The 15,431-nt window shown below is 38.1% G+C and overlaps 1 protein-coding gene across 1 annotated transcript; it reads right to left on the minus strand.

Moving 5' to 3' along the window:
* Positions 1-6,010: 6,010 nt before the first annotated feature.
* Positions 6,011-9,466, minus strand: LOC116257085 (uncharacterized). The gene is made up of 5 exons (XM_031633701.2): positions 9,088-9,466; positions 8,259-9,001; positions 7,285-7,668; positions 6,890-7,098; positions 6,011-6,420 (listed from the first exon to the last, which is right to left on the minus strand). Exons 1-5 carry the CDS (start codon positions 9,204-9,206, stop codon positions 6,172-6,174), a joined length of 1,704 nt encoding a protein of 567 aa, XP_031489561.1. The 5' UTR covers positions 9,207-9,466; the 3' UTR covers positions 6,011-6,171.
* Positions 9,467-15,431: the final 5,965 nt, after the last annotated feature.

The following is a 15,431-nucleotide window of genomic DNA, read 5'->3' on the forward strand; positions in this document are numbered from 1 at the left end:
AACAGTGTCTATGGAGGAAATGCAAAACTCCCCCATTTTAGACAAGGAAATTTCTTGGGCTGTGATGGGAGCAAGCTCAAACAGTTTGCTTGGTCCAGATGCGTTTCCTAATGCCTTTTCCAAAGGCATTAGGACAGAGTAGGCACGGACATGACACAAGCTATTCGAGAATTTTTTGTGAAAGGAAACCTAGTAAAAAAGGTAAGATGCACTCATATGGTATTAATTCCAAAGAAAGGAAATTCAAGATGTATTTAAGATTTCAGGTCCATGGCTCTCATGAACAACATACTCAAGTTCATATATATAGGTCTATATGGTCTTGCAAATGAAGTGTATTCTTGATAAGCTGATTCCTAGTAAGTAGAATGTGTTAATTTTTCATCGGTGTGATTGTGAAGTAGTCACTAACACCTTTTGTTAGCCCACAAGATAATTCACTCAATGTCAAGAGCAAGGACTGGCAGCATATGAGCCAAAATTGATTTGTCAAAGGTGTAGATTGAGATTTCTTTAAGGTTTCTCTGATTCATTTGGGGTTTCATCCAATTTAGATTGATAGAGTAATGAATACAGTGATGACAACCTCGTGCATGATGCTTACTAATGGGAAGAAAGGCAAAATTTTTTGAAATCTCTAGAGGGTTGAGGTAAGGTGATCCTCTATCCTTGTATAGTAATGAAATTTTTTATACGATATCTTAAAGGCAAAAAGGAGAGAGAATATTATGCTACCGTAGTCCGGCAGGGGTGTGCCAAGGGTAGCGTCAATTATGTAGTGGGTGTGTATTACTATTTACAAGGTGACGATGAACTCTTTATATAATATGCCCACTACTTTAGAAAACTTTTGTGGTAGAGATGGTGCAAAAGTTAATGAAGAGAAAACTATGTTTTCATTTTCAACTTGAGGAGGTTGAGGATAAATAGTTTGAATGGATGGAAAGTGTCATGCTGTTGTCCCTAATCAGCTTTATGTGGCAGACTAAGATAAGGAAAATAAATATTTTATCATATGTGCGCAAGCTTCACTTGATAAAGTATGTTTTGAATGCTCGACCATATATTGGTTTTTAAATGGCATGGGTCACAATTAAAGGGTTGCAAGATTTCATAATAAAATTTGTGGCCATTTGATACTCGATAACGGAGTACTATCTCTTGCTGTTCTTTCTCTGCTTTAAGAGTAGGAGATGGTTTGATTATTTGTAATGTTATTTTTTTTTTATGTTCAAACATTCTTTATCCTTTCGTTCTTTGTTAAATAAATGAAAGGGGAATTCACCATCTCACTTTCGGCAAAAAAAAAAAAGACTGTTAATTGAAATATAATGTTTAATGAATGTCGGTTTCCCTTTCTTGAAGAAAAACCTAAATAGCATACTCAAGACTCAACATGAGTTTGTATTTCTATGCCTTACCAATGCCACACTCCCTAGATTTGTTAGTCCTTGCTAAACCTAGTCATTTTGAACGAACCAGTCAAGAACATGAAAATCAACATGACCACCCCAATGAACCTATTGAATAGTCTTCATCACCTCTATCATCTATGACTTCTATTTGAACCCACCATATGGTGACAAGTTCATAAGACAGAACACGGACCCAAGGTATATCACTTCACTCTCATCATTTTTCTACGGTCCTTACTACTAGTAATGATGATATAAAACTTAAAATCTATCACCAAGCCATAAAACATACTAAATGGAGATGGATAAATAACTTGAAGCTCTTCAGTGCAACAACATGCGGACCTTGTGCTTTCTCTAGGGCATCTAGTCATTGGGTAATAAATCTGTCTACAAAGTAAGCAGTAGTTGATGGCACCCTTGAAAAATATAAACACGTTTGGTTGCAAAGATGTATGATCAAATAGGAGTGGATTACTTTTGATACATTTAACCCTGTGGTTAAGTCTGCTACCATACATACTATGTGGTCTCTTGTTGTTACACATGGATGAAGTATTTAATAATTGGATGTTAAGAATGTTTTCTTGAATGGTATTTTACAAAACACATCTACATGGAACAACCACTGGGTTACTAGGATCCTTGCATACCATTATACGTGTGTCACCTTTGGAAAATTTTTATGGGCATAAGCAGGCTCCACTAGCCTAGTACTAGAGTTGAGCTCTTTAATTCATGTTGGGTTTGAAGTTGCTTCCGTAAACACATCCTTATTTATTCTTAATCAAGGCCAACTCAAAATTTAGATGATAGTCTTATTGATGACATTCTCATTATAAGGACATAAAATTCACACCCGCCCTTAATCAGAAGTTTTCTCTAAAAGATCTTGGGCTATTAAATTTTTTCCGTGAAGTGCAGGCTACTAAGACTCCCACTGGCCTCTTGGGATCACAACACAAATATTCTCTTGACCTTCTATGCCACATGGAAGGAGCTAGCTGATTTGGACTCCCAATGCCCACATCTACGGCCTTGGTTTAGGTTGGTGTTCCATTTCAAGATCGCACTTATATTGACAAACTAATTGGAGCTCGTCAATACTTGTCCTGGCCCTAGCTCTCATGGCTTAGCCTATGCTATGAAGAAAGCATGTCAGTTCATATGGCCTCCTACTGGTGAACAATAGACTACAGTGAAATGCATATTGTGTTATCTTAAAGCTACTTTGCATTATGGTATGCTCATTTAGCCTAGTGTGGTTAGGCTTTCATGCCTATGCAGATGCTGATTGGGCTGGCTGACCAAATAATTGCAAATCTACTGATGCATATCTTATCTTTCTTGGGAAAAAATTGATCTCTTGGAGCTCTAAAAAGCAACCCACAATCGCTTGGTTCCCTTCTAAATCTGATCATAGAGTGATTGCTAACATGGCTTTTAAGGCTGTATGGTTACAATACCTTCTTCATGATTTGGGAACTTCCAATGTGCACATACCTATTATCTGGTGTGATAATGTTAGTGCACATATAAGTTGGCAAATTCAGTTTATCATCACAAAAGCAAGCATGATGAAATTAATTTACATTTGTGTTTGTCATGTGTTGTCAACTCATCAGCTTGTTGACTCTTTCACCAAATCCCTTGCCATTGATCATGGATCTAAAATAGATGTTCTTCCGGGCCCATTGAGCTAGGGGCTAGAGGAATGTCAGAATAACATAATCAAATGAAGTTCTGGATTTTGGTGAACCAAGTATAGCCATGTTGAACCTGGATCACATGGGCTGGAGATGCTCACAATTTTGACAATATGTTGAAGATTGATATCATAATTGGAGAAGCTGACTATGTCCTTGAGGGAGGCCTGAACGAAAGAATTCTACATAAACAAGATGTTGATAATGTAACCATCAGCCGACTTAGAGCTGAAGGATGCCCCCCGGTATGTGAACCATATGCTGCCAATTAGATACTTCTGCCGTCTGTCGCCTTTGTTTTGACAATAGCTAGGAAGTCTGGCTTAAGGATCCGAGTGCTACTGGGTAAGAGCAATTTTTCACTAGGGAAATTTATGCCCGTGGCGTTACAAGAACAGTTGGAAGGATGTCTTGGGCACACACACACACACACAGACTGCCTGCCCAATTGATGTTTTTAATTTCTAATTCTGTTTTAAACTGATTACTAACCAGGCCACTCCTAAGATATAATTAGTCTAGAGTTATTGGCCTACACGATCTTTATTGGAGTTTTGGGAAAAAGCCAAACAAAAGCACCGCCAATTTAGAGAGATAAGAGACAGTTCTTGTATCTCTAGCTCTTTAGCCCTGTCATCGATCCACATAAGAATTGCACTTATTTCTGGCAATAGCGCTTTCACTTGGCCCACATCCGGTTAGTGATTTGTCAGCCATGCCTTATCTTATTTTAGCTTCCTGCAAGCAGGTATGGACTGACTACCCTTTTGGCACATGGAATCATATTGGAACCAATATCTACTTTTCGCATAGATATCCCAATAAGCGACAGATCAAATTAATGACAGTGACATTTGAGAGGCTGATGATGAAAGCTTTAACAAAGCACCCTCCATCCAATCTGAATCACCCTCCATCCAATCTGAATCTGGAAGGTCAGCTTTAACAAAAAGAAAAAAATCAGAGCCCACCGATTTATAATAACTAATCAATTACGGGTTGGTATTAGATGTTTTTACTGAATTTGATGGCCATCCGGGTTTAGTTGCATGTAAGATTTCGTTACATGCAAAATTTCTTACAGGTTTACAATTTCTAATTTAAACTTGAATTTGACTAAACAACATTTTCCGATCATCACATATAACGATGGTTTTTTCCTATCTGAAGAATATGATCCACTGACATCAGTACCGGTTTCCTTCTCACAATAAAAGCTCCAAAGGAAGGGAAAAGGGACATGGTTTCTCTCTCTTTTGTCAGCATATATCACTGTATTGAAGGGCTTACTTTGGATCCGCTAAAGATGTTATTATTATGCCGAAATAGGCTTATTACTCCATTTCTGGAATTCATCTTCCACTAAAATGGTGGCATTATATATATATATATAAATATGTATCTCAAAAGCATAAACAGACAATCATTTCGTTACGATCCCAAAGTAGGTAAGTTCACACTTACAAAGCCGCTATTAACCCAACCTTTGGAGTCCACTTTCAAATGTTAGCCTCGAGTTTGAAGCCTGTCATCTTGGAACATGTGAAATCTTGCGGTTTCTCATATAGTCGTGTTAGCTGAGAAGTGCTTATTCTTTGTTATGAAGCAAGAAAGTAGGTTACCATCCTTCTGCTCAGCGTGGTTACGCTGCTACCGACCAGTCAAGGGCTCCCACTTGAGGTTTTGCCAAAAGGTGGCGCAACTAAAAACGATCTTCTCAAAGGATAAACTAAGAGCTGTAAGCATGACAATATTGTTCATTTGTTTAAGCAAGAAAGTAACAATGAAGGGATTAATTAAGGCCTGCATTTATGGGGGAAAAAGTGCAACGAGCTATTTCTTGAGCAGGCAGCAAGGCGTTACTTCATTTCAAATATTCCAAGAAAAAAATGGTTGAACATAAATTCGTCATGTATGGAATAGGGATGTAAACGGTTCATATTCAGGTTCAACCTTGATTCTGCCTTATGTAATCAGATTCATAATGTTTGGATTCGTATTGCGACCCCATTCTTTTAAACTCTACAAGATCCAACGTTTATATATATTTAACCGGCCGGGTCCTATTTTATCATATTCAAGTCAGATATTGGACTCGGATTCAAATATGGTTATAAAACTACTCACAAGTTCGTATCTAATTAGTAGTTTGATCAAAATTTCTCTGCCAGACCCGTCTAAATGAATTTAAAACTGTAACCGTAGTTGCATATATATAGTCGATCCATTTGCATCCCTACAGGCAGTTTCTAAACAAATCGAATTTCAATTTTGCGTCAAATTAAGACAAATGCATGCATGCAGCCCACGTGGACAAGCTTCTCTCTTTATAGCTGCAACAGTTCAAGGTATATGTGGCTTTGAGTCATGTTTAGGTAAGCATAAACTGTCGTTATAAGAATTGGACATATGCGTGCTGCTTAATTCAATTGAGCCTCTAAAAGGAAGAAGCGATGGAGAGGAGGATCTGCTGCATATTCCCGCACTCCCGGTTGGAGGCCATGTGCAGGAAAACAGTTTGTTTTTATATAGCGGAAAGGGAAATTAAAGGACATGAAAAGAACAAAATGTGCTGCAGTGTTGGAAGCACGGACTTGCTTTACGGGTCATACTTGATAAGTTTTGCTCCATATGGTGACGTGCCATGCCTTTGCTTTTTCTCTTTCGCTGTTACTCTCCTTGCTTTAATCCAAATCTGTGTTCATAAAGCGAGATCGTCCAGCCAAGAAAACAAATCAATAAACAAAAGCAAAAGAAAAGTTAAAGCTGCGCACTGTGTCCCCCCCTGCTGCTTTTCGGTAAACTCCACAAATATTATCCTACTTTTGCTTTGTCTCGTATATTAGTATCTTTTACTCATCATAGCTTCTTTAATGGAAGACTTGTGGATAAAATAGTAAGTAGATTATTATTAATGATAATGTTGTATAATGTGTACAAGGGCCTAGAGTTTACATATACTATATTCAAATACATGAGAGTTTCTCTTATTATGACTGACATCATATATATGTATATATATATATCCCATAATGAGCTGCACATGTGGGTCACCTACAAGGATAGAACAATGGGCAGGAATCTCTCTGTATTTTGTCCTTGTCCACCCTCAATTTGTTGATCTTCTGCTCGCACCAATGTAACTGTTCTTCGTTGAGTCGTGCCGTCTTCAAAACCCTTAACACCACTTTGACATCTATCAAGGCCAACAGAACTTCAAACTGGTCTGCGCTTTTCAGCTTTAATCTTCTTGTGAAGTATCTCCGCCTTCTCAGCATCTCCTTCAGCTCCTTTCTCTTCTGCAAAATTACCAACAAAGTTTAGCTGAACTGGATGGTAAAACGTATCAAAGTGCAATATATTCGGTTGTTAACCCCACATACACACACTCTTTACTGTGTGCGGTGTGTTCTAACACGGTTTATGCGTTTGGTCGGGCTTTATGCATTTCTTTGATGACGCTGGTTATATACACAGGTCTGTGCACGGTGCACAGGTCCCTGCATGACACATCCTATGATTCGGCCAAAGATACATGTTATGCACTGGGGCTGTGCATGCTGCGTCGGTGTGCACAACCACCCCTCCGGTCTTTTATGTTTTGAAGGAGGGGTTTTTTGTTCTTTCAAGCACTGGACCATTTAGACCCCATGCACACACCCACACGCACGCATATGTTGTGCTTGCCTTGTGGACAGCTTTCTTTATAGCCAGATCTGGCATGCAGATCTACACACACACACACACACACACGCATGTGCTTCTTGCCTTGTGGGCAGCTTTCCTTATGGCTCGAATACGCGAATTATACGCAGACCTACGCAACCTCCGGCACAATCTCCTGAAGATGACACATTTGTCCTCTTTTTCTGCCTTGAGAAATTCCATGAAAATCCTGATTGATTCTTCCATCAACTCAAGGAGTTCTGCTGTCGAGATCTTTGTCTCCTCGGTGGCCTCACCTTCCACATTGCTTTCTGATTAAGTTAAAGAGAAAGAAGCAAAACAAGGAGCCATGTGATGCCATCACCCTTAACTTAAGCAAGGAACTGATTAACGATAAGAGCATTTGAACACCGACTAATTAAGGAAACAGATTCAGATGCAAACGCTCTTACTGTACAAAAGAAACAATAGAATGTTTTGATTGACCAATAACGTACCTCTAAGTTCAGGAACTTGAAGCAATTTCGAACTGGAAATCCTCGTTCTTGCATAAATTTCCGGTCGGCGGCCATGCTCATAAGGCTCGATCTCTATAAACTGCTGCAACAGGACTTGAAATTGCTGAAACTGCTGAGCAACATGAGCGTAGTAGCCGAACTCTGCATCTTCCTTGCCTGCCATCAGCTTCTTGAAGTTCTTGTAGTTCCAGTTAAGAGCTTCCCACGTCAAGCAAATTTGGGCAACATAAGCGGCTTCAAGTTCTTGCTGTGGATTCCTAACGTCCTCCCTGAGCCTCGGTGTCTCTTCTAAATATCCTCTCAAGTTGATCATTATTCTCTTTGACACTGATCTTGGCAATGGGTTCATCATTCTGAAGGATTCTGGGATTTTTAACATTGATTTGGGAAGGCCCACAAGACATCTCAAATCAGAACCATACAGTTCGCAAGAAATGATAAAATCGTTAAATTGGCAATTGAACTATTGCAAGGACTTGAAAACCTCTTGCTTTTTGGCAGCAAAAATGTTGGTGAAAAAATTGATAAAACACGAACGGCAAAAGATTTCCACGAAACAATAAGAAACAAAAGACCATTTGTTATCCAACTATCTAATGATTTATGACAAAGTGACGAATTTGTAACATGAAGTCTTGAATTTCATCGTTTGAGGGAAGAAAAAACAAATTGACGTGGAGACAAATCCGACAAAAGTTGCAAGGGCCACATATGTGAAGAGAAAAATGCAGAGTTCAATGGCATTTAAATCCAAGAAGCCAATGTGGCCTAATCATGCTTAGAGTGTACTTGACTAGAAAAGCTGCAGAGTGATAATGTGAAAAATGAAACTTTGCTTGAAAATTCAAGCTCAGCAGGACTTTAAGAAATGATGGCTTACAAACAAGGCCATCAAAGACCCTGCTATAGCAACTCTTTTTACAAGCAATTAGCTAGAGAGAGTATTTAATTACCTGTTTCTTGTAATTTCTGGGCACTAATTTTGTCATAAAACATCATCTCTTCGTCATACTTTTTGATGAACAAAGAATCAGCAGAAGAAGAGGAAGAGGAAGAATATAGATCTTCCATCTCTGAATCCCTGTAGTTGGTGGAGCTTCTCCATTCCCATGAGCTCTTCGACGTTGTCTCTGCAGTAAACTGCACCATTGCCATGAACCCATCTTTCCTTTCTTCACCGCTTGCTCCATCTTCCATTGCCATGAATCCATCTTTCCTTTCTTCACCGCTTACTCCACCGTCCCTCACTTCAAGCTCTAGCTTTCTTGGCCTTCCATTTTCTTCACCATTATCTCCATCATTCTTCTCTTCAAGCTCCTCTGGCTTTCTTGGCACTTCATTTTCTTTAATTTGTTTCTCTTCAAGCTCCTTTGGCTTTCTTGGCACTTCATTTTCTTCAATTTGTGTCTCCTTTCTCTCCTCCTTAGCATCCGTTTTCGTCTCCTCACACTTCTCGTCATCTGCATCCTTAGGATTATATTCTTCAGGGGAGATCGAATCAGAGTTGCAGATAACTTCATGGGCCTTATTCACTTCGCATATCTCATCAATTGCTCCTCTTCCGTCAACTTTGTAAGGCAAGAACAACAGAGTCTCCCCATTGAGAACGTCTGCAATAAGATCTTCTTCCCTCGCTGAGTTCTCTTCAATTGAGATGTCCGAACTCCCATCTTGTGATTCACTTTCTTGAGGAACCCTGCAAAAATGAAAGAAGGAAAAAAAAAAAGGAACTAAATGGGTTGTCGAGACCAGCGATGCATCGTGAAGAAGTTGGGCACAAACCTTTCGAAGCTGTTTCGGAAGAGGATTGATTGGAAACACTTGCAGATCAGGAAGGAGGAGAAACAGAAGAAGAAAGTGGGATGGAAAAATTGGAGTAGCCTTAATAATATTTTTGACATTCTTAATCGATGATCTAGAGGTTGGTAGGCTCCATCGCATGGGGGAGAGAGAAAGAGAGAGGGAGAGAGAGTGGCTGTATAAATTAAGCTTTGTAGCCTGTATGTTCTAGAACAGTGGAACCATGAAGGAGTCCTACCGGTCCCCTCACATGCCAAAGCTGCACCTAGTGTAAGATAAAGAGATCGGCGATGGTGGAGACAAAGTATTTCAAGCAAAATTTCCCTCTTTTCGATTTTCAGTTGACAAATATCTTCCTTGGTTCTTGGTTTAGCCTTTGCACTGCGGGAATATTTATCAGCTGCAAAGATGTCGACAGGAGAAAAATTTATCATCTTTCTATATATTACGTTATTAACCCGATTAAAGTGATTCTCGTACTGTTTATAATGTTCACTTTCATAGTCAGGTCATGTGTAAAGATGTCTTTGAAATATATACAGAGGAGCTGAGATCCTTTTGGCCATCTTGAGCTCCATCCACTTACGGCTGCCTGATGCTAAAAGCTTCTTAAGGAATTTTCAGTGACACGAAGAAAAATTGTAACAGTAAGGTGTAGTTTGGGAGTTGGAACTATGTTAATGTTTTGTAAATCTATATTCATGAAACATTAGAACTAGGTACCTATGAATCTGCCTCAATCTTTAGGATAGATTCATCAAATATACTCACAAAGTGTTTCACTTACAAAAAACCCATAAAAGACTACTTTTTTCTGACTGTAAACACCCCAAAATTTCCACCAATTCAAATTTCATCTAATACACAAGAGGATATGGTGAACAACTTCTAGATTAGTGGATTAGACTTTTGCAACTTGCAGAAATGCCTATTCCATTCAGTTTTCCGAGAGAAAGCAATTTAAATTTTAACATCTTTTACTGAACTTCAATAAAATTATATTTTTCACGTATTTAATTGTGTTAATCTTAGGGGTCAATTGTGTTAATTTTTAGAAAGGTAGACGGTAATAAGTTGATATATGTTTTCACTTTGAAAAATGATTGTATGTAGCAATCATTATGAACCATCAAATTTATTCATTGTGCAAATTTTGCTACAATATGTATATATATACACATTTCTTGTGTCGTTCTACAGTGTGCTATTTTGCAGCCATTTAAATTTGTTTTCGTTAGATCCGACCATATGGATGCCGTTGGAAAACGCTAAAAGCTAACTGAGAAAAGGAGTCAGATATATGGCAGGAATGGGTATCTTAGACACGGAAACATGGCCGCGCGTACACACACACACACACACATATTAAAAATAAATAAATCAAACTCTTTTACATAATAGGTACTTATCAATCTTATAAGTTCATAATAAGAAACAGATAAAGTCCCTAATACAGTTTGACATCGTTAACAAACTGTTTAAAATCAGGCTGCTAAGTCATACAAGAAAACAAAGTGCCTTTGTTGCTATGAACTTGTCAGTTATCAGTTTCTTATTACATAATAAACAGACATTAAAAAATTGTGTCAAATTCAGTCAGGAACTGCTTCTTCTCCTTTGTATATAGGCTGTGAGTTGTTTTTTAAAAAAAGCACAAACGTTGAACCACAATAGACTTGCTCAATTTTGATGAGTCCAATACTGGTCAGATACAGCTTTGAGCACATTGACGGCATCAGATACGGTCAACGACTCAACCCCATGTGCTAAGCAGCTAAGCTGCACCCATACCCGCAACCATTTCGAAAGTGTGTGTTACATAAGGAATTAGAAATATATGATTTATTAAAGAAATTATTTTATTTTACAAAATCATCTAGCAACGTCAGATACGTTGGCTCAAAGAATCTAATTTATACATTAAAGTGACTCAAAGCACATGTGAGTAATTTGATTCACTGAAAGCAACTTCTGACCCCCTCTCTCTCTCCACATACACAAACAAAAGTTAATTGCGGTGGGCACACACAAAGTGGAGGGCACAAGAATTACAATTAAATGATTCGATCTATTTAGTTGACAATTCACAAGATAAGCAGTAACTCTAGTTGAATTTTTTGACCAGCAGCATTACGGGTGAACCATCAACTAGTTTGATCGACCCGAGACTAATAGTAGTGTATAAGTGTATAATAGTCTTTATATTTACTTTAGTTTATACATCACACTATAAACTTAACTAGTTTGATCGACCCGAGACTAATAGTAGTGTATAAGTGTATAATAATAGTCTTTATATTTACTTTAGTTTATATACATCACACTATAAACTTATATATATATATATATATATATATATATATATAGGAAAACTGAATGATAACATTCAGTTTGTGTAGACAGCTACGCATATCAATGGACCATCCAATTTAGAATCTAGATGACTTATATTTTTCTCTTTTTCCCTTCTCTCTCTCTCTCTTTCTCTCATTTTCTCAAGGAACTCAGCAGGGCAGGCCATCGCCACAGGCCAGCCCGTGGGGAGGAGCCGCCAGGCTCCCCCTTTGCTCTCTACCCATGGCTAGAGGTAAGGGGGAGCCCTAGCGGCCTCCCTTGCCATCGCCGGCAGGCAGATGACACCAGACAGCATCAGCCCTGCCGGCAACAGCAAGGGAGAGTGACTAGGGGGCTCCAACCTATAGTCATCGGCGGGACAGATGCTGCCCCGCGGCGTGCAGTGCTGGTCCCACTGGCAAGGACTGGGGGGCTATCTCCGGAGGGGCCACTGATCGGAGCGACGCCGGACACCGGCCCGGTGGCTAATGGCTTCCCATTGCAAGTGTAAAGTGGGAGAGGGAGAGAGGAAGGAGAAGGATCGAGGAGAGAAAAGGAGATGGAGGGAGGGGGAGAGAATTAAAAGATATGGACCATTTGATCTTAAATGGACAGTACAGATTTGAGGTTTTTGGATGTATATTAAATCCAGAGTCATTCAGGGAATATATATATATATATATATTGGCCTTTTTTTTTTTCTCTCTCACTTTTTCGTCTTTTTTTCTTTTTCACAACTAACCTTCTCTCCTTTCAAGTGAGTAGGAGACTAGGAGTATTTCATCTTGTTATCTGCCTCAGAACTCAACCCTCCACCCTTTCCCTTTCTGGGAGCGGAAGCCCCGCCATTCCCCCCTCGTTCTCTCCTTACGTATGTTTGAAAAAAAAAAAAAAAAAGACGCTGATCTAAATTACTTTAACTTGTCATAAACTTGCCTTTTTGGTAGAAAACATATGAAATCGGAATGTTGTAACCTCATTTAATTGGCAGTGGGGTTAATGACACACTTTTACGTCTAAATAATATTTTTCTAATAACTAATTCATGTCTTCACATTTAGTAATACAACCGTAAACAGAGACAGTTTTTCATAAAGAAATTTATATATATATATATATATATATATATATATATATATATATATATATATATATATATATATATATATATATATATATATGCATTTTATATGTGATAAGGTTAACCTCAAACTAAAAGAATTACAACATGATAATTGATGGACATTTAGTGTTTATGGGAAAAAACACTTGTCCAGTGTCGAACTCTCAACCTCCTCTAGTTTGAAGAACTTTAAGACTAAATTAACTTTCGATTGGATAGACATATTGCCACATTTCATTAGTTAATTATATCAGAAAGCATGTAATCAGTCACGAAATTGTTGATTCATTAACTATTAATATATTACTTAAAAGTTGGTTTAATCTACCTAAAATTATCATTAGCTTTATTCTTCATCAAATTTGGTGATAAAAGTAAATCCCATCCAGCCATCCAGGGGAGATTCCCAACCACGACCAACTTTGTTTATATGTCGAGATCTTGGAGTAGGAAGCATGGTCCACGGGGATATCGGCATAACTTGTACTTTGATCTATTCTAAAGATCTGATAGGAGAGAGAAGCAGATCAAATATAGCAGCTGAACGGCTTCCAAATTAAAGCACTTCAAGACGGGTTGGATTTCGTTGGTGATTATCCATTTCATGATTTCAAAACTTAGTTGTGCTTCCACCTTAATTTCAATTGCCTAAACTGAATTCTAAATATGTATATGTACATATATGACTCTTTTTTTTGGGGTTTCCGTACTTAGTAATTCAGGATTAGGTGCCATCCGATCCAAGTATGGCATTTCCACTTTAATGTGACTTTGCTGTACGTAGAAATTTCAAAATGACATTTGTCATTATTATCAAGATCACGCTTGTTCTAAATCTGTTTCAGATTTAATTGGAAAAATTCACAAGTTTATTCATGTCAAGGTAATCGTTAAATTTAAAAAATACCATTATATCTTTTGAAAAAGCTACAAGGGTTGTAGCATTACTGGTAGGACAGGCGGTCATGTAGAAAGCACATTGTTGGTTTGATTCCTGTGGATGTTATTCCTTTATACTCTAAATGGTGGAATGACATCACTCTAATTAAGGGATGTATTGTACTTCACTGAAATCCCAACACAGCCTATGAGCCTTGGATTCCAAGGGGGTGGGGAGGGAGCTGAAGGAGGCCTTTGGTCATCTTTTCCATGAGAGATTTATTAATCTATGTCATTGTACTGGGTAACTTTTTGGAGAATAATAAGGAAAAGAACATTTTCTTAATCAATTCCATATTAATTAGAAAAATTAGTTTAACTTGGTTTCCTTAGAACATATATTTGTGGAATTGGGTAGAGAAAAAAAGATCAAGACATACAGACTAGCCGTTATAGTACACGTACTTTAGTATGACTTGGGTACACCGTATTTTCTCTCATTGATTGAAACCGGCAGTTATGACAGAGTCACAGACTTTAATCTATCAACTGTCCTTTTTATTTCCAATTAATGACTTAGGTGTATTTTAACAATATTTATGACTTAAATGCGTTCTTTGTTATTGTCAAACCTTTATGTGTATTTGAATATGACTTTTTCTTGCTGATATTCCAGTACCATGACATGTATCTTAGCGTCCAATCAAATATCGGATCTGTTTCAGTGCAAACTCAGACTGGAATCTACTTTTATCATTTTGGATTGGCTTTGGAAGTAGCAACAGCTAATCGCTAATATATATATATATATATATATATAAACACAAAAAACTACTCTTAATCTTGAAAGGATGACGAGAAGAGGGAGGCATTGTCTCCCACTCGAACGTAATATTCAAAAAACAATAATTTTTTTTGGCGATATAAACTGAAAAAGAATCTGCTTTAGTTTATGGGAGGAAGAAATTGAATTTGCAAGTTGAGTGGGACCGAGGCATAACGACCGATCGAACACCCACTGAATCCTGCTGACAGACATGACTAAGCCACAGCTCGAATCAACTTTCTACCTCACAAGGTTCTATCTCACTCAACAAGTAATGAATTGATTCAAGAGACCGGATGATGTTTAGGTGCCTGCTTTCCACAATGGTACTGTCCCATAATTTAATGCTCAAATCTTAAGCCCAAAAGCAGACCCACTTGCTTCTTACTCTCCCTTCTGAAAATGGAAAAGAAATGAGCATCAAGCTCGAGTACAAGAAGACCTACCCTTCTGTCAAACCCTTTTTAAAAGGTGGGTGGGCACACGTACTGGCGCCAAAAATTAACCAAGTGGGGTCCGATTCTTTATGTACATATTCGAGCAAGGAATCTTTGGCTTTTGTTTAATTTTCTGCTTTTGGAGACTCAGATCTTAAGGAGGGAGCAAGCTGCAGTCTTTAGGAGGGAATACTAGATCCAATGCTCTCATCTCAATCCTATTGGAAAGGGGCGATCATGTCTTGGGTCTCAATGTTTCCGGTTGTATCAGTTCTTTTACTTGGATCTGAACGCAAGTACATAGCCAGATTCCCTGACTAGATTCATCATATTAAAACTTGGGATATGGTTTCTGGGTTTTTCTCCAGTCGTTTAAGGGGTCGTTTCGGATTGTAATGAGGATCGGGTTGGACAAGGGACCAAGTATTGTTTTTCATCAAGGTTTGGCTTCTTGAAGGTGAAGGGTCATCAAATACAACATTGTGGCATATAAATAATCTTTTGGTATGTTGGTACGAGCGCAAATATCATTTACGTTGAACACCATATCAAAAAAAGATGTATTTCTAAACTTTTAAAATTTAATCTTATCGGTATTGTAGGGCTTCAAGTGAGGGTAACACACACAACCAACGGTTTTCAGGTTTTCATGAAAACATAGTCTGGCTCTCTGTTAAAAAGAATCTGATAAGGACTTCACATCCCAACATCAAGAGGGTGGTCTATT

Source organism: Nymphaea colorata, chromosome 7, assembly GCF_008831285.2.
Source record: "Nymphaea colorata isolate Beijing-Zhang1983 chromosome 7, ASM883128v2, whole genome shotgun sequence".
In the NCBI taxonomy this organism is placed as follows: Eukaryota; Viridiplantae; Streptophyta; class Magnoliopsida; order Nymphaeales; family Nymphaeaceae; genus Nymphaea; species Nymphaea colorata.